Source organism: Grammomys surdaster, unplaced genomic scaffold, assembly GCF_004785775.1.
Source record: "Grammomys surdaster isolate TR1022 unplaced genomic scaffold, NIH_TR_1.0 224, whole genome shotgun sequence".
NCBI lineage: Eukaryota > Metazoa > Chordata > Mammalia > Rodentia > Muridae > Grammomys > Grammomys surdaster.
In genome coordinates, this window is record NW_021604669.1 from 1,208,490 (window position 1) to 1,228,346 (window position 19,857).

At 51.4% G+C, this 19,857-nt stretch overlaps 1 protein-coding gene across 1 annotated transcript in view; it reads left to right on the forward strand.

The window, feature by feature from the left end:
- The first annotated feature begins 14,643 nt into the window (after window positions 1-14,643).
- Window positions 14,644-19,857, forward strand: part of Gpr20 (G protein-coupled receptor 20) — a 10,511-nt gene continuing 5,297 nt past the window's right edge. The window contains exon 1 of the mRNA XM_028773211.1: window positions 14,644-14,818. Coding sequence (XP_028629044.1) covers window positions 14,804-14,818 — 15 coding nt within the window. The 5' untranslated portion in view covers window positions 14,644-14,803. The remainder of the gene's footprint in view (window positions 14,819-19,857) is intronic.

Sequence of the window (19,857 nt, forward strand, 5' to 3'; positions counted from 1 at the left end):
CAACTCCGCCATCACCAGCTCTACTGTGAGAAGGGGACTGAAGTGGGCAGCAATGCCCCTGACAAGAAACAGAGACAGTTGGAGGGAAGCAAGGCTTTAGGGTAGCATGAAGGAAGAACTGTAGAGACCATGTTGGATGGCTCATTCCTGAGTTCCCCTGTTCTGTAACTGTGCCACTGTAATGGTGCAGTTATCTATGACTTAGTCGTGCAATGATTATTCACAATGGCAATTAAACAACATCCAAATAGCCTGAAATAGCCAAACTGTTGTTGGCTGGAGGTCTGGCTTGGGAATGCCATGATAAGGGGATAGTCAGCCAGAGATGCAGTGGATCATCTGTGGCCGGCTAGACTGAGGGTCAGCTTCCAAGATGCAGGCTCAAAGCCCTCTGGGAAATTCCCTCTAGGGCTCCATGAGCATCCACACTACTCAGGGACCAAAGTACTCCATAAACCAAGTGGAGAATAGCCGAGAAACTGGGATGCCCATACATGACCTAGCATGAAGAAACAGTGATTTCTGTTGATCACACTGGCATGGAAAGGAAGCATGGAGCCCATGCAGGCTGAGGCTGAGCAAGTGTTAGTTAGCAACATGGCTGGTTCCTGTGTGGGACCAAGATGCTTTCCTTCCCAAGATGGGATGGGGTAGAGGTAGTGACTGTCCAAGTGGAGCTTCTGAGGCTACCAGAGGAGAAGGTAAGGGGTGAGGGACGTCAGAGCTTGCATCCTTTTATGGAGAGTGGCAGAAGGAACTCCCTTTGCAATCTTAGAACCTGCTGGCTCCCGACATGTTTGTTGAACATTGTACCAGGCTGCTCAATTCAGGGTATAGATGGGAGCCAGAGAGCCCACTCAGATAGCTCAAGTGCAGCAATTAGGAGCATCTAGGATGGCATTTGGGGCCTAGGCCTCAGAGTGGACCATTCCAGGTGTCTGGTCTAGAGCAGAGGCCTGCCAGTCAGTAGACACAGCAGATAAGCAAAAACGAGTACCTGAGTCCCAAGGCTATCATCTCAGGAAGGAGGCTATCACTTCAGCAGGCAGAGAGCAGGGAGTCTCCAGGGAGTCCCCTGTGGTCAGAGCATCCAGGAAAAAAAAAAAGTGGGGCATCCTATAGAAATAATTGAGAAGAAGGGGCAGGTGTGTCCTCACATCTGGCCTCCTATTCTCTTGGCCTCTTCTGGCATCTGTCACTGTCTTTGGTGGCTCCAGCATCCATAAGTACCCTTTGAGGAGAGCGCCTGCCCATGAAGATGCCTAGACCAAGCTGCCTGCTATGATGCCGCCTTCCAGTGTTAGTGTGAGACATGACACGTTAGCACCCCCTTGTGGTTGTTCTGGTCAGAGTTGCCCATATGGACCGTTATGGCTCTGGCTTTATTGCCCTTCAGTCCCTGCCTTCAGAGGGAGCAGTTTCGTGATTCTGACTCAGAATCTGTGGCTTCAAGATCCCTGAAAGGGTGTAGAACAATGGTTCTCAGTCTTCCTAGTGCTGCGACCCTTTGATACAGTTTTTCATGCTGTGTTGACCCCCAACCATAAAATTATTTTAATTGTTACTGCATAAATGTAGTTTTGCTACTGTTTGAATCGTAATGTAAAGATCTGGGTTTTCCAATGATCTTAGGCCACTCTGTGAATGGGTCGTGACCCACAGGTTGAGAACCCCTAGTGTGGTCTTGCCTTAGGGTCACTTGGAGCCTGACTCCTGGGCTGGCTTTGGGGACAGTGAGAGGCACTATGGTAGCACAAAGTGCCTACCACCACCCACTCAAGACAGGAAGCCAAGGTGCAGGAAGATACAACCACAAACAACTTTGGCCATAGGACGTACCACCACTCTAGGTACCCAGAGACCCAGCCCACTAACCCTCTACAGAGCTCTAGGCTAGTCGTCTAAGGCTGAGCAGTGAGAAGCTTAACCAAGAATCATGAATATTGCATGGCCAAAAGAAGGCCCTGAAGTGTCAGAGAGTCTCTACCCTCTCATGAGGGATCTGCAGGCACCACAGAGCTCTCTGGAGTCCAGGGTCCAGCCTGGAGCAGACATTAAAGAGGGACAAAGGCAGAGCCCAGTAAGGTCTGAAGAGTCCAGTGTTAGAACACACATAAAAGCCCAATATGCAAACCTCCTGGTCAGGAGAGTAGAATCTCTGGCCTGAGGAGAGACCTAACATTTCTGTTGGGCGGGATCAATACAATAACCTGGCCAAGGGACTACCTCTAGGAAGGCAGGCTCACTTTGGACAGTGCTAAAGAGACGCACAGAATTACTTCATTTAATGAGATAACGTACTTTTCCTTTCCCAGGATCTCCTCCCCAGTGCAGAACTCACCAGAACACGGCTTTGTAAGTCTGCCACAGTTCATGGCTTCTCCTTTCCTTCTGTCTCCCCTCTAAGCAGGCTTTTGTAACAATCTGAGCTTCCCCAACATCATGGGCTTTCGCTTTCTCTAAAACTTCCTCTCCTTCATGCAGCTGCTTGTCCACTGTGTGCCTGACCTCCATGGGGCTCTAACTACATGGCTTTTTCCTCCATTACCCTGCTCTAAGCAGCTGCCAAGATTTGCAATTTGCCTGTGCTGTTTGGTGGTGGTTGTTGTTGTTGTTGTTAAGAGGTTTTTTTGTTTGTTTGCTTGCTTTTATTGGTTGGGTTTTGTTTTTGTTTTTGTTTTTTGGGTTTTTGGGGGGGTTGGCTTTGTTTTGTTTTGTTTTTTGTTTGTTTGTTTTTGAGGTAGGGTTTCTCTGTGTAGTCCTGGCTGTCCTGGAACTCACTCTGTAGACCAGGCTGTCCTTGAACTCAGAAATCCGCCTGCCTCTGCCTCCCAAATGCTGGGAATAAAGGCGTGGCCACCACCACCCAGCTGTTTGGTTTTGCTTTAACTCTAATAAAATTGTCCTCAAGCTTCCATTTGACTTTTTCTTACATTATTTTATGAATGAGATGAAGAACCCTAAGAGGCATCCCCATTTTTTTTGTATCACTAGAATCTCCCCCAGGGCAGTCTTAGCTGCTACCAAGTATGAGGGAGCTGGCCATCCACATCCCTGCACCCCCACCCACAGGGGGCAGGACCCCATCTGGAACTCCTAGGTGTCAGGACCCCAGATTTCAGCCAGTGACCCTGTTCTTTTGCCTTCAACATATCACAGGCACGGCATGTTCTCAAGTGAAGCCCACTACCTGTCCAATCGCTGAAACCAGAATACTATGTCAGCACCACCCTCCATGCTGTCCATTGGTGGCCATTAGGAGGGACACTGAGCCCTCATGGGTGCTAGAGTAGACGCTGGGGAGAGAGGTGCTCACAGGAAATTGACACTGGACTCTGAAGGTCAGTGGAGTCAGGTCTGTCCAGAATAGAAGCTGGAGAGTTCAGTGTGCCCCACCAGCTAATTGCGAGGGTCATGGGTCCCACAAGGCTCCTCCACTGGGACTGCAGAGAAGGTCTTTAAAGACCCATGGATCAGTGGCTGAGATGGGGCACCCTAGCCTTGCACCTTGTCCGCTCACCTCTCCACCTTGGTTCAGAAGCCTCTGCCTCATGTCCTTCAACCCTCTAAAAGCATTACTCATTACATGTCAGTGCACACATGGAAACTCCCCATGTGTTAGGTCCCAACCATGTGACTTTGGACAGGCCACCTGCCTCCCTGGGCTATGTTTTTCTCTTCTACAAATGCCATATCTTGGGTGTATACACAAAGGAATCTGAGCTAGCACACCACAGAAGCACCTGCGTTTACTGTCCACCAGCTCATAATAACCAAGTCGCAGCTGAATGGATAAAGAACAGAGGCGTTTATACACAGAGGGGCTTTATTCAGTCAGGACGAAGAACAAATATGCCCTTTGCAGGAGAGTGGAGACCATCTCGTTAAGTGAGATAAGCCAGGTGTGGGCGGGCTGATGAAGTACAAGCTGGGCTCTTAGAGAATCGGGAGGGACAAATGTGGGTGACAGGAAGACAAGATACAATCAAAATGGCTTAGATGCTTATATGTAAATGACACGAGGAAACACACTACTCTGTGAATTAATATCCACTAATAAGAATCAGGGGTGGAGGGGTGGGCTGGAGAGATGGCTCAGTGGTTAAGAGCACTGACTGCTCTTCCAGAGGTCCTGAGTTCAATTCCTAGCAACCACATGGTGGCTCACAACCATCTGTAATGAGATCTGACGCCCTCTTCTGGTGTGTCCGAAGATGGAGACTGTGTACTAACATACATAAAATAAATAAATCTTTAAAAAAAAATCAGAGGGGAAAATCTTAACCAAATCAACAACAAATATATATAAATAAATGGTCCCTGCAACTTCTTAGTTGTTGGTCCCTGATGTACCCCACCCTCAGGCACAGCCAGCCCTGGGCTGAACCTATGGGCTCAGGAAGTGTCATAAATAGACTTTTCTTTGCCTGATGATGACAGGAAAGCAACCTGAAGCAGGCTTGCATCTGCATATGGCTGGAGGGGAGGGAGACATGACCCTGCATCTCTAACCACCCTTCCCTCTTTGGCCTCAGCAGTGGTAAGACTCTGTGTGTTAAATAAGGGCTTTTCAGACCTTGACTAGGCTTCTGGGCAAAGACCATTCTACTCCAGAGCAGAACAGTGCTGTTTCTGCCTTGGGGTTTTTAGTCCTCCTTGGAGGATAACAAGGAGTTTATGATTTAATTGATATGGAAAACAGAACTTGTCATTAAGTTGTCCTGCTGTTCTCACCAAGTTAGATTAGGGCCTCTGAAATGGTCAGGAGGAGCAAGAAACAGGGGAGAGGGAACAATGAAGGGTCTGGTGACTAGGTCAAGGTCCTCTGTCTTGGTCCGCTTGAGTCTCACGTCCCGCCCCCGACCCCCTACCCGCGTTCCCGGTCCCGCCCCGGAGCCCCTCCCCTCTTCCTGTCCCCTTCCCTCAGAAGGTAGAAGAGACAAAGGAAACTGATATGACTCCCGGAAAACATTCAGACAGACTGAGTAAAGCAGGGAGCTTCGGGGACTGGGGTGGCACAGAGTGCTTCAGGCATCCACAGAAGACTCCACAGAGGGCAGACGGACAGACAGTCCATTGACACAGGATTTGGCAAGCCCGCCGTTCCCACAAAGGAGCCTATATGATGGCTGTACCTGCTGGGTATGAGCGCCCCCTGGAGGAGGCCTGTGGGAAAACAATGGTCAGCCTCGGGGGTGGGGGGGTTGGTGGGTGGGGAGGGTGGAACAGTGAGATCAGAAAATTTTAACACTGCTGCTGCCCGAGACATGGAGGCCCAGGCTAAGGACAACTGAAGCCTCATCCCTGGGACAGGGACACAAGAATCCAGAAGAAGACAAGACTCAATCTCTGACCTCTGGAACCTTAAGATGCTTCTCTCTCCCTATGCTGAACCATGGGACCTAAGCCTTGTTCCCATTTCTCCCATCTCCAGCAGGGGGAACTCAGGGACAAGAGCTCAAAGAAGCCAGATGCTCAATGTGAAACTCAAGCCACGAGCCCTCTGCACCAGAGGATCGCATGGCTCTCCAGGACTGTAGAGACTGAAGGCACCGCACTGATGTCACATCACTGCCCCCCCAACCCCCGTAAGATCAGCCAACCTTACATCAAACCTTTTTAGGGGAGCCTGTGCCCTTGTTTCCAGAAAACATAGTCCAGAGAGTAGCAATCTCTGTCACGAGAGGACCCATGGATTTGGGTCTATCATGGTTGGTTAGTTTTTTGAAACCAGTTCTCACAGCCTCAGACTCAAGTTCTTCCTGTCTTAGCCTCTTGATAACTAAGATGGCCCTGTCCTATCAATCAGAGGGTTCAAACTGACCCCCCACACACACACATCTGCTACCTTACAGGGCTGAACCATAAAACACTGTTCACCAAGAACATCCATGCAGCCATTGGTTTAGAGAAGGGATCACTATCAGAGCTGGGGTACAAGCAACCCTGATCATCCAATATCATCCAAGGATGGTTCTCAAAAGTTGACGGGCCACTGACTATATATGTCCTCAAGAGTGACAGGCTCACAGGTGACATGAGCCTAGCACTCACAGGAGGCTTCAGCCCACTGAAGGTGGGAAGGGCTGGCACAGGAACCGCACCAATAAGGCGCAGAGGTATGAAGGGGGTGTGCTGGCAGCTGGGCATGGTAGAGTTGTTTGGGACCACACAGTTGGCAACCTAGCAAGATACCTAGATGGCATGGGGTTTCATGTGCCACCTGACTGAATGAAAAAAAAAATAAAAAAGAAAGGACATGACTATTCCTCATTACGATGGAGAAGATTTAAGGTAGAAAAAAGGAGAGCACAGCCAGAGGGAAGGATATCTGAGAGAGTCCAGAGTGAACATGGCCCTGGTTGGGCTATCTGAGAAGATGGGGGAGGGGAAAGCCAGAAGAGTAAAGAGTGGATCAAAAAGGCCAGGTAATTAAAATGGCTGGATTATATAGAGAAGGGCAACTGGGAGAAGGGCATCTCAGCCTCTGGGCTGGAGACATTTAGGCTAGGGAGTGGGATATAGCAGCCATACCTCGTAACACATGTAACACATAGGGACTGAGGGATGCTGGGAGAACCAAGCAGCCAAGTCTGCTGTGATATGTTGAAGAGGCACCTCAGTTAGCCCTTTGCCCCAGGTTTGAAACCTAATGCTGATATGTCTTGCTTGGTTTCCCCAAAATGTGGGAAACCTTCAGGGGCTGGGGAGGGGTGTGTTAGTCATAGATCTGGAATTAGAGCATCTGCTGAGTGTTCACTGCACGCCAGACTCAGGGCCTGACACATGTTCTGTCCCATCTTCCCTCTCTCCTGGGAGAACAGGAAGCATCTATGCAAAACCAATCTCCAGGCTCCCCAATACCATCCAAGTCCCCTACCTTCTGCCCCGGATGACACTGTTAGAAGGGTTAGAGCAGAGCAGAAGCCAGGGACCCAGTGAGCTCAGGTTAGACCACTGTGTTCTCAGACTCAGAGGAAGCAGATGAAATCAGATTCCAGAATTTGGCACCAGATGTCCTGAGATATCACCAAGCCCCACCACAGAGACTCAGTGGCCAAAAGCAAAGATTCCCCTACTAGAAGCCAAATTGGCCTGCTCTCCTGGAGATTCAAGCATCAAAAGTCTTTGGGCACAACTTTCCCCTGGTTCCTGTGCTGGACCAAGGTACCTGAGGAAATGTGCTATCCCTCTGGCTGCAGTGGCCCAGCATAGGGGACCCATGCAGACGATCCAGCATCTCAGATACTCCTCACACAGCCCCAAATGCTGAGGTGTGACAGGCACACAGCTTGGTTTAAGATGCGCTCAGCCTAGCTTCCATCCTGTGGACAGAATTCTATGGGATTACTGGGCCCTTGCCCCCAGACTGCCTAAGGCTGTCTAGCATACATCCCCTGTTTTAGCATATTTTCTCTTGCATCCCAGCCCTGTGGGAGCAACACATCGAAGCTACTCCTGGAGAGAGGAGGAAGCAGAGGCACAGGGAGTTAGGTAGCATCCCCAAGGCCAAATAGCCTGGAGTGGGGATGGCATTTTATCAGGCCACATTCACCCAGTAGAGTCAAACCATTGTATGTCGGAGCTGGAGAGATGGCTCAATGGTTAAGAGCACTAACTGCTCTTCTAAAGGTCCTGAGTTCAATTCCCAGAAACCACAGGGTGGCTCACAACCATATGATGACCTCTACTGGTGTGTCTGAGGACAGTGACAGCATACTCGCATACAAAATAAATTTCTTTAAAAACCATTGCATGTCTGCTTTCTGTCCAGATCTGGAAAGCACCTGATGCCCCATGCCCGCTACCTTACGCATCCGTCTTCACAGACAACTAATTCCATACCCCCTCCTTCAAGAAGCCTGTCTGGGCTCTCTCTTAACAAACAGGAACCTAAAGAGCCACGTTTTAATTCTGCTCCTGCCCTTCAGTGCCTCTCACCCCAACCCCAGGCCTTGTTTGTGAGCCGGAGACAGGTCTGGACAAACCCCAAGATCTTCACGTCAGGGGGCCTGCCTTGTCTATCTCCTTCCTGTCCTTGGATTTCCTGGGAGAGCGCAGTGCCCATGTAAACACCAAAGGCAGCAGGAGAAGAGTCGTCAGTGGACTGTAAACAAACCTGTTCCAGAGATGAGGTGCAGGCAAGAGATCTGGTCAGGGCTGAAGCTCTGCAAAGTTTACAGTGGGAAAAAGAATGATCTACAAGGATTGAGAAACTGTAAAGACGGTTGTTGATGGATGAGTGAGCAAGTGAACGAGACTGTGTACCTGGAGGATGCTGACAGTCACTACAAACAGGCCTCTGGGAGGTAGGGGCAGTTAACTCAGGTCTGCTCTGGTCAGCATCCCTGTGCATGGCTCGGACATTGCCCTTCCCCAACCTCCATCTGCATGTCAGAGTCATCCTAGAGCTTCTATAAAAACACTAGCATCTAGTGTTTCTGTATTTAGGGCCCTGGACCTGAGCTGGACCAAAGTGCCTGAGAGAACGGGACATCCCTCCAGCTGCCGCTATACAGCATAGGGGACCCCGTGTAGATCATCCAGCATCTCAGACACTGCTCACACAGCACCCCTGAGCTGCTGACTTCATCGTGCTAGAGGGAATGAGGCTAAGTAACCTGCTTCTGGCTTTCCCACGTGTGCCTATAACCCAGTCACCTTCTTGTCTCCTCCATCAGACCAGAGTGCATTGGACAGGGACTGTCACCATTAAACCCATAGGCTTTCTCCCTGCATCTGCTATACTTTGTGTGCTGTAAGAAAGAAGCCACATGTAGGACATAAGGCATGGCTTCCAGTCCAGACCCTTGGTCTTGCAGCTTTCAAGTATAAGATGTAGGTCCTGCAGGCTTCAAGTGTCTCACCAAGCAGGAAGAGGTAGTAGGTCAATGGTTCCGCAGATGACCCCGACCAGAAGCATCACTCGAACAGGCCCAGTTGAAAGTTCCAAACCTAGAGCCCAGCTCCTTCAGGAACCATAGTAAGTGAGGGATCCACTAAACCTTCTTTTTACTCCTGTGTTTCTAGGTTAAGAGACTACAAGAAGCCAGAACTCTGGACCCAATCCTGGGGCTATACTGCCTGCTGTTCTGATCTATCCCCCACCACCACCCCCAACACCTGAAGACTGTGAGAAGATCTCTGCAAACTGGATGGAAACTCGAGCCTAATTGATTAGTGATGCTAGCCAGGGTCAGCCAGAGGTGCTAACTGCCCCGGGTTTGGGGCCTGATTCCCTCATCACATAATGGGAATTAAAGTTTCCATCAAAGCTAGAAGGTGGTCGCACACTCCTTTAATCCTCCCATTCATGAGGCAGAGGCAGGTGGATCTTTGAGTTTGAGCCTGCCTGGTCTACAAGCAAGTTCCAAGGCAGGCAGGGCTACACAGAACACAGACAGACAGACAGACAGACACACACACACACACACAGAGAGAGAGAGAGAGAGAGAGAGAGAGAGAGACAGAGACAGAGACAGAGACAGAGAGAAAGAGAGAGACAGAGAGGGAGAGAGACAGAGAGAGGGACAGAGACAGACAGAGAAAGAGAGATATACAGAGAGAGACAGACACAAAGAGAGATAGAAAGAGGCAGAGACACAGAGACACAGAGAGACACAGAGAGACAGAGACACAGAGTGAGATGATTCCCTGACTGTTCTTTAGAAAGAACAGGACATGCTGTATCTTGTCACAGAGAGTAACTGTTCATCTCCAGCTTTGAACAAAGCTATAATATAAGATGACAGCACCCCTTCAGAGTCCTGGTGGAGGACAGGTGGATGAGGACAGGATGGCAGGTCTCCCAGGCTGACTGTTAGTTTCACACAGCTGGAGGCTGGCTGCCTGATGGGTTAAGCCAGGCCTGCTCCTGAACCCTTCACAGCCTCAACTTGTTTCGGTTCATCTTAGATAGGGGTTTCTCTTACTGTGGTAAATGAATTCCTAACCCCTAAGAGGTCTTTGAGGAAGCCACATTACTGTGGCTGACATCAGTATGGTGTCCTCCTCTGTTGGTGGTTGGCTGGCCAGTTCCCACCTCACACACATAAGTGCACACAACCACAGTACACATGCAGAAGTCAGAGGAAAACTTACAGGAATTGACTTTCCTTCCAACATGTGTGTCCCAGGACTTGAACTTAGATAGCCTTGGTGGCAGTTACCTTTACCTACTGAGCCATTTCTATGCCCCCACTCCCTTTAGAGACAAGATCTTGCTGTGTCATCCTGGCTGGCCTGGAAATGTGTGTACATCAGGGTGACCTTGAACTTGCAACAATCCTCCTGCTCCAGCCCTTCAAGCCCTAGGATTGTAGATGGACAAACTGTAGCCAGTGAAACTAAGAGCCATGCTTCTGGTCAAAGCCTAAGATCTGACCTTTATTAACTACTAAGCTCTGCTTCTAGTCACACTCCGACCCCTGATCTTGATTACACCCTGAGTCCTAAGCCTGTCACATACTGAGCCTTGCTCTTCTTTTGCACACTGAGCCTTGATCATGCTCATACACCAAGCCTTGGCTTTAGTCACACTCTGAGCTCCTTTTGTCTGGACAGTATTCTGAAAGCTAGTCTTGATTATGCTCTGAGTCTTGACTCTGTTCAAACACTTCTCTCTGACTTTACACTGAGGCTTGGTCTCTATCACAGCCTTTGCCACGGCCCTGGTCATGGAAGAGCACCTGTCACAGCTTGGTCCTTATTCTCTTTTCCAGTGAGCCAGCTGAGGCTCTACAGCTGGGACTTGAGCCCTGGGGTCTTAGACCTCCCTCCCCATCTGAGCTTCATGGAAGAGAAGGGAGAGGGGAAGAGGGAAGAAGAAGAAGAGCCTGACTCACCTGGAAAGAGACTAAGGACCCCTGATGACACCCAGGCCGGCCCTTCTGGGGCTACTGCTCATGAAGCTGGAGACAGAGAAGTCCATCCATGGCTGGTAGCTGTGGGGAGACTAAATAGAGCCAAGGCTGCTGATAGGGCCAAACTCTAAGACACATCCAGAGATAGAAGTGTCTCTGGGCACCCTCAATTTTGAAGCCTTAGTGTGGGATAACTCTTAGCAAGGTTTTGTGTCCTGGTCTGGAGAAAGAAGACAGATCAGCTCCTCTGGAAAACCGCTTCTCCGGGACTTGTACTCCTGTGTAGAGTGTGAGAGTTGAATCAGCAGTGAAGAGCGTCTACTGTTCTTCAGAGGATCCACGTTCAGTTACCAGCACTCACACCAGACAGCTCGCCACCACATGTAACTCCAGCTCCAGGACATCCAAAATCTTCCTCTCTACTTAAGTGCACATACCTTCCTCATAGTCAGACAGACACACATATAGCACAAACACACACACTCACCACATACACACCACTCACATACACATACCACACACATACACATCACACTCACATACACCACAAACACACACTCACGCCACACATACGCCACAATCACATACAAACACCACACACAAACCCATACACACATACCATACACATCACACATACCACACATCACACCACACACACCCCATATACACTACACGTACCACACACACATACACCACATACCACAAATTACAACACACACACACACACACACACAATTTTAAAATAATTGAGAGACAAAAAATGACAAACGTTGGTTCTCTTTGAACCTCAGCATCTGGTGTAGAGTCCAGGAAGACAGTAAGGTGTACGCAGTGCCCTTTGTAAGGATCTACCAGGCCTAAGGACCCTCTTTGTCAAATATACCATGACCCTCAGCAAGCTGTGGCCATAACACACAATAAAATACCCAGAGCACCCTCAGCTCTGGCAAATTAGAGGTCAGGCAAGCTAACAAGCTGATTTCAATATTTCTGTACTCAAGTGCAATTTGGATTCAGGATCCCGGATTTGGGCGGGGGGAGGGGCACATGGATTCGGACCTAAACCCCTACCAAACTCACCTTGACTGGCTGCTTATCATCTAGTGCCCCCTCTCAGTCACTCTACTTTGAGTCTTGCCTATCAGTCAACCCCAGAGATTTGTCATCGGCCTTCCTGAAAGTGAGCATCTTTCCCAACAGTGCCCCCCCCCATTGACACCCCTGCCCCTAGTGCCCATAGTGCCCCTGAAGGACAGTTCCAGGACAACATACAGCATCTCTGCTCTGCACACACAGCAATGAGGTTCAGAAAGTGGCTCCGGGTATCCTACTGAGACCCACTGTGCAGTCCCAGGCAGACTCAGCTATCATGATCCCACGGGACCATCAAAGGCCAGACAGGTCTGAAATAGAAAGCCAGTCCAGGCTCTGCAGGGGGTTTGGCCAACTCTTGACCCTGGTCCAGTTCTACCAAGGGAGCTGAAAGCCCAGCCAACTCAGGGTAGTACAGGGCCTCCAGGGCCAATGTGCTAGAAGAGACAGAAGTCCACAGTTTGCCCAGTACTAGGCCTGGAGCTGCTTCTGAAGCCTGCGTGGAGAAAGCAGGCCAGGCTTTGGCTTCATGTGTGACTGGCAGCTTGACAGAAGGGACAGCTCCAGGTCTGGCTCCCCTCTTTCTAACCATTTACCCTTGGACAGATGACTTTACCTCTCTGATTTGTCCTCCCTGAGAGTGGAACCCACCAGCTCCTTAGAAGACTTGAAAGTTGAATGAGGCCTAGCACTGGGCCGGTGCCTGACAGATACCACTGTGGGTGTCCCATTCTTCATCTGTCTATCTGTCTGTCTGTCTGCCTGCCTGCCTGTCTGTTTTGCGAGACATGGTTTCTCTGTGTCACCCTGGCTGTCTTGAAACTGCTGGTCTTGAATTCAGAGATCTGCTTGCCTCTGCCTCCCAAGTGTTGGGATTAAAGGGGTGCGCCACCACCACCCAGCTTCATCCTGAACTTCTTGCTGAGTGATGGACCCCTAGATTATGTTTCTAGATGGCAAGACACAAGCCAGCAGTTGAGCAGAGTCTCTCAGCTTCCCCTGTTGGTGTCGGTGCACAAAGGCTGGACAGCTCACCTCGCTCAGGATCATGGTGGGACCCCTTGAAACCTTCTCAGCCCTTTGAGGCCCGCTCAGCCCCCAGGAGGCAAAGAGAGCTAGGTGTCTTCTCCCCTTCTTGCAAAGGTCACGTTGCCCCAAGTACCCAGTAATGCCCTAGAGTTCCATCAAACCTCAGCCATCTCCTTTTTCCAGCCACTCCCCCCACCCCGCACCCACCCATGCACCTGGCCTGTCACCTATGACCCGTGCACCTTGTCACCCCTCAGACAAAATCCAACAAGCATAGCAGCAGCCAAGAGCCCCACTAAGGCTGTAGACCTCTGCCTCAGGGCTGCTCTGGCCCCTGATCCTCAGCGCCACCCTTCTCCTCAGGTTTGTATACCCTGCCAAGTGATAGGACAGGACCCACCCAGGTGCTTCCTGGAGGTGGAAGGGCACTGAGGAGGAAAAGCCAGCACACCCCTTCCTGTGTTGTTCCAACGTGGAGACAGGGCAGGGATGGGAACTATGCACCCAGGCTATAGCTGTGTATTCCAGGCACTGAAAGTCTCAGCCACTGGCTGAATGTAGAAGGAACAGATGGGCACTGATCCCTCCTGGGCAAGGATCATGGCTTTCTGGACCCACCTCTGGCCAGCTTGTGAAATGTGAGGTCTTCCAACCTCTAGCTCTTTTCTCGCTTGCCCAGAGAAGTGAGTTTGAATCCCTACCCCTCAGCCCTGCAGCCTAACAGAAGCCTGAAACCTTCCTTCCCTCCAGGACCAGAAGTCAGTGCTAACCTAGGGGAGGTGGTCTAACAAGCCATGGACTTCTTCTGGAGCTCAATTTACCCACGTGAGACAGAGACAACGAGTGGTGTGGACTAAGGCTGGGGGATTACACCCTCTTCTAGAACCTTCTGTTCCCGTAGGATCAAAGCCCTGGAGCCCCTAAGGGCTGCTGAGACTCTGTGTGAGAGTAATCACTCCCTCCCAGCTTCATCAAGATCGCCATGTTTCTGCCCTGCAGACTGTGCAGCTGCCCCGACCCAAATGGTTTCCCTCTCCCTCTACCCATCCCGGCAGCCCTCTCCTGTGACACCTCCCTCTGTCCACTTCAGAGTCTTGCCCTCACTTCTCGTCTGGGCTGGCTGGATCTGCCACTGGGCACCCACTTCTTCCTATACTCTTTATCACACTCAGTGTGAGTTCTGAGGTCCCCGGGACCTCCTGCACATCCCTCCCGCATCAGCGCTGTCAGAATGGCTGCTGAGTGGGTGCTGAGGGAAGCACTGTGGTGTGATTGAAGTGGATGATGGACACGAGGAGCAGAGGACTAGAGGGAACTCCTGGCAGAGCAAATAGCCCTGTACAGCCTCGGCCTCAGAGACATTCAGCCCTTGCTCTGCCCAGAGACCATCCTCTGCCAGCTGTCTGTGGCTGCACCTGCCTGGATGCCCTAGGCCCCTGGCTGCTGGGGCAGGACCCACCCAACAGATCTTCCTTCTCTCAGAAACTGGCCAAGTTGTTCCAAGACAACTCATAGCCTTGGGCCAGAAGCCAACCCTGCCCCCCTCCACTCTTCCCGGTCTGAACAGCTGTGGCTCACCCCTCTGTCTAGGGAAGGTGTGGTATCTCTGACAGCCCCCTCCCCCACCCCAGGCTCTCTCCAGTCCCTTCTCCAAGCGGCCAGGCCAGCAGGGGTGGAGAGGGCGACCGCTCCGCCCCCAACCCTCCCACCCCTCTGCCTGTGTCCAAAAGCAGCTGGCTAGCCTGACGTCAGGCCCTGGGAAGGCACTGTCTGTTGGTCACAGACCTAGTGCTTCAGAGCCCAGGTTCATCACAGAGAAGATGCAGCGAGAGCTGGTGAGTTCCCCAGGCACTGCTGCCTCCGGCACCCCCGTGCACGGATCAGGGTATCTTTATTGCCCAGTTGGGTGATTCAGGAAGAAGAGAAGGGAAGAGAAACAGTGCCAGGAAGCGAGTCCAGTTCACAGCCCTCTGCCACAGAGACAATCGCAGAGATGGAAAGAGTGAGTTTGGAGGGGAAGGGGTAGAAGTGGCACCCTCCCTGCCTCGTGGGGTTGCTTTCTATTCTCCCAGTGACCCTCACCCACCTTGCCCACTCTGGATTTCATTCATGAAATCGATCACACACTTGCTGCGCATCTGCTGTTGAGTCCAAAGCCAGCGGCTCAGTTTCCTCTCCTGTCAAGGAAGGCAGTGGGATGGTCCCTCAGACCAGGCTAGGAAATGGGTGATCCAAGCAGCATTTGGTGAGCTCTGGGTCCCTGGCCCTTAGTATCAGGAGGGGACAAGGCTGGGAGCAGCATCTACTTTCTCTACAGGGGACAATGTCTGCCCACCCCTGGCTCAAGGCCTCTGCTCTAGCCTAGGTCCTTCCTCTACCTCTTTAGCTGGGGAAACTGAGGCCCATTGCTGAACTTTCTGCTCAGCCCACAACTGGACCTCCGAGCCGAGGCTTCCGGGCTGAGTTTCCCTGGTGTAGCTGCCCTGTGAGAAGGCTGGAGAGCAGGGTCCCGAGGGGGCTGGCTGGCTGGGAACTGGCTGGTGGCCAGAATGGCTGGCGGGGCAGACGTGAAGCAGCTGGGTAGCCTCAGGCTGGACTGAGAGAGAGGCTGGTGAAGGGAAAGCATAGCCCGCAGGGGTTACCTGCCATTGCCTGCCTCTGTGCTGCCCCTCAGCAACGGCTGCCAGGGGCTTCCCTTCCCCAGGGGCTGCCTGACTGTGTGTCTGCTGAGCAGGTCTTTCTGTCAGCACAGTCGGAATGAAGGGAGCTGTGCTTCCTCCTGGGAGCCTTCAGGGGATTTCTGCAATTCTGCACAAGCTAGTGTGAGATGGAGTTGGCTATGGTAACCCCAGAAGGCCAGAGGGGTCTTTCCTGTTTGTTTGTTGTTTTGAGACAAAGCCTCAATCAATATCCCAGGCTGCCCTGAAACTCTTTATTAGCTTTATAGGTTAGGTTGACCTCAAAGTTGCAGTGATCATCCTGTGTCAGCTTTCAAGTGCTAGCTTTAGAGAGTGTGTGCAACAGACCCAGTAACAGTGGGCTTGGAGGGTAGGGGGTTGTTTTATATTTCTTGGTTTGGTTGGTTGGTTGGTTGGTTTTAGTTTTTGAGATAGGTTTCATGTAGCCCAGGCTCACTGTGTTGCTCAGACCTCAAACTCACAGTGATCCCCCTGCTTCCACCTCCCAAATCCTGAGATTGCAGGTGTGTGCCTCTAGGCCCAACTCCAGAGGGGGTCTTTCAGAAGTATTCGTTTGCAACCTCCACAGCTGTCCTAACACAATGCTGAGGTCACCTAGGCCACACCCTCACTAGTTCCAGTCCAGCCAGATACCACACAAATAAAAACAGGGAGGCAGGTGAACACGTCACGTCGCTGTTGGCCTTGGAGCTGCTGCATAGAACACCAACTAGGGAAGGTGAGTACTCCAGCCATGCCCTCTGAGGAGATGAAGTAGGTCCAAAGATGCCTGAGTAAGACTCCTTCCACAGGTCTAGGCAAAACCAAGGCCACGGTGTACCTAGATTGCCCTGGCTTTCCACAGAGTATTGGGCCACACAAGGACTACCTTAGGGTTTTGAATGTGTCTGTCCAGCCTTCCCCTACACTACTCTCTTAGATGGGTCTCCTGGCCCTGTTTCCACCCCAGCTGTGAACTCTATGAGGAGGGACCAACTCAGCCTAAATCCCTTAAGATCCCAGTGCTGGGGTTTCAGCCGGATCTAAGGCCTGCAGAAAGAACTCCCAGCTCTACCTGCAGTCTGCAGGGGACAATAGGAGGCTGAGGCAGTCCTCTGCCCAGTGGAGGACAGGACCATCACAGGACAGGCAGCAAGCCTGGTCTATTGTGCACTCAGCTTCAATAGAGCTTCTACCTGGGGACTGGACAGTGCAGAGGTCAAACCTAATACTTCTGCCCCTATTGTGGGACACTGAGCATCAGAATGAGCCTCTCACAACCAAAATGGGGTAGCAGAACCTCCTTGGGGTTCCCTTGGGAGGGGGAGGGGGAGGGGTTAGTGAGATCTTTGGAGGGATCCTCATAGGGACCAAAGAATTATGAGATTATAACTTTTTCCTCAGGGAGGGTATCCAAGGTCCCAGGGACTTAAGGAGGTTCAGGGAGTGTTGTATGGGATATTGACTGTGAGTCCTAAACACTTACATCAGGGGACTTAGGCATAGGGAGCAGACTCTACAAGGTAACCCAGGCACAAAGAACAGCTTGCCCGAGATGAAGAACCAGCAGAGACCATGTGCCCCAGGCACTCAAAAGAATTAAGCAGTTGCCCCCCCCCCATCTCCCCAACTCTGCACATCCCAGTAGCCCTTAGAAAGGCTGAAATGGCAAACAGAGTGTCAGGGACTAGGAAAGTTGTAGTTGTCTAGGCTAGAGATGAGCAAGGAACCAGTATGGCAGGGAGACCTGGGAACATCAGGACTCCCAAGTGGAGCAAGTGTGATCCCCCAGAAACATGTGGCATTCTTGTAAGTCCTATTCCCAAGCTAAGGTTTCTCAGATGGTGACTTTGAGAGGAAGTCAGCAAGATACAGCCAGGTCCTATTCACAACAGTACTCGGTCTTAAGGTCCAAGAAAAGCAGAGTTATGGGTCTTAAGGTCCTAACCATGCCTCAGAGAGCTGCCAGGTGACTCAGGGAAAGTCGGGTCTTTACGCTAGATTGAATGAGGGGGAACCAAAGGGCAGTTCAAGCCAATGCAACCCAGTTGCTCCTAGATCTGAAGAAGATGTTACCGAGTCCAGCACAGTAGTTCAAACATGTAATCAGCCCTTGGGTAGCTAAGACAGGAGGATTGCTGTAAGTTCAAAGTTAGCCTATGTTTACATAGTAGGTTCCGGTTCAGCCTGGACCAGAATGTGACTGTCTCAAAAATCATGATTAGTAATAAAAATAAGCAAGCAGGTGTTCCCCTAGCCATGGCTCGATTGGCCTTAGAAGGCATGTGGGTCTTTGTTACAGTTACACTCTGAGCCCTGGCAGACTTGTACATACACCTGTGACTTCAGAGTCCCCAAGAACCTCACAGTTGCTGCAACTAGCCCCCCACCCTGCTCCCTACATGGCTTTTGGTCCAGCCCAACACGTATTGGTCCTCAGGGTCATGACCCTGGGTATATGGCTTGCCTCTCCTATAAAAGCTCTGTCGCCTTTGGGCTGTGGAGTTCTCATACTCCTGCCCAGCCAATCCCTAGAGCACCTCAGTGCCTGCCCCTCCCAAGCCTGGCACAGGAAGTCAGGTGGAGCATCCGGAACCACCCTTTAGCTTCCTGGTCCCGTGTGGAGCCAGGCAGGGCAGCCAATCTCCAGAAGAGCAACAGCAGAGCCACTAGACAGTTAAGAAGCCACATGCAGACATCAGGATGGGTTTGGGCAGAGCCTAAGGAAAAGCCAAGATGAGCCATTCCCCACTCATAGGTTAAGGAGAGAAGTAGCTGTGGCCCCTGGTGACCAATAAGGAAACCTATGCTAGAACATGCCACACAGCCTCGTGCTCAGAGCTGTGAGGGACAGAAGTAGCCACTCCCATCAGAGTTCAGGGCATGGTATATCAACATGACCTAAAGGGAGGGAGACTTGAGAAGTTTGTTCTGTCCCTGGGAGCTTTCTGACATCTCTAAGAAATCCTGGGCTGGCTGACATGGCCACTCGGGATCTGCCAGCATGCTGTCTGTAACTTACAGCTCTCTTGTGGGTGATATGGGCATTTCCCACTAAGCCACGTAACACCTCTAGGCCTCTCAGCCACACTCCATTTATGCAGGTCCCCAGAGTCTTGACTCTACAAGGTGACATGAATCCCAAGGGTTCATTCGGGTGGAAGTGGAGCAAGCTCAAAGCAGACAATTCCATGGAGTGTGGTGATGTGTGGGGTAGGGACAAACCAAGCAATCTAGGTGACTTCAAAGGGCTTCCTGGAACAGGTGTCAGCCTTGCTCAGTTGGTGGATGGGAAGGGTACAGTTGGAGGCAAAAACCAGTAACAGCCCCCCAACCCTTAGTGGAACTCTGGGGGCTCTGGGAAGGTGAGCAGTGGTTAGACAACAGGAGTTAGGGCAAGAAGCCAGTCTTGCTCTGCTGGCTTTGACAGGGTGGGCTATAGCTGTCTGTGATGCCCTTAAAGTGCTCAGACTGGTAAGAAGGTCCAACGTACAGCATCTTAGGAGTGAGTAGCAGTAGGCCAAGTTGAAGGGTCACCCAGAAGCTGGGCAGGGATCATACCTGCAAGAGGGAGAGTTTCTCTCTAGCAGGCATGAGCCTTGGCAGCAGAGGAACACTCCAACCCTGGTCAACACCCAGCCTCAGGCTCCTGGGGGAAGGGCCTGCAAAACCCCTCTGAAGGCTGTTTATGTGTGATCTGGGGGACCTAGCCCACCACAGCTGCCCACAACAAAGCCTCAACTGGCCTATAACATGTGGGCTCTGGCACTAATCTCCTGGAGGGAAGAAAAGAAGTTAGCAGGACCAAGCAAGCCTCCACCACGCATGCTCACTCTTTGCAGAGGCTCGCAGCAGACTTTTCTGCCCCAAAGCAATGGAGGCAGGGAGGGTGGTAAAGAGGCATAGTGGCCCCAATAGAAGCCTTCTCCTTCCAGTCTGTGACTGTCAGCCTCAGACAAGTCTCTGTGACCTGCTTGCTTGCAACTTCCCTCTTCCACAAGGGCCAGGTTTGTGCCTCTCCTTCCAGGCTTCCCCAGAATACACACCGTCTCAACTGGGATGGGGGAGTCTGGGAGTGATCACTTAAAGATGCCTGAGGACTTCATTGTGAGGGGAGGCTGGAACTGAGGGAGCACTTGAGGGAATATCAAGGATGGAAGTCATAATGGATACAGAGGCGGTAGACTCAACAGAGG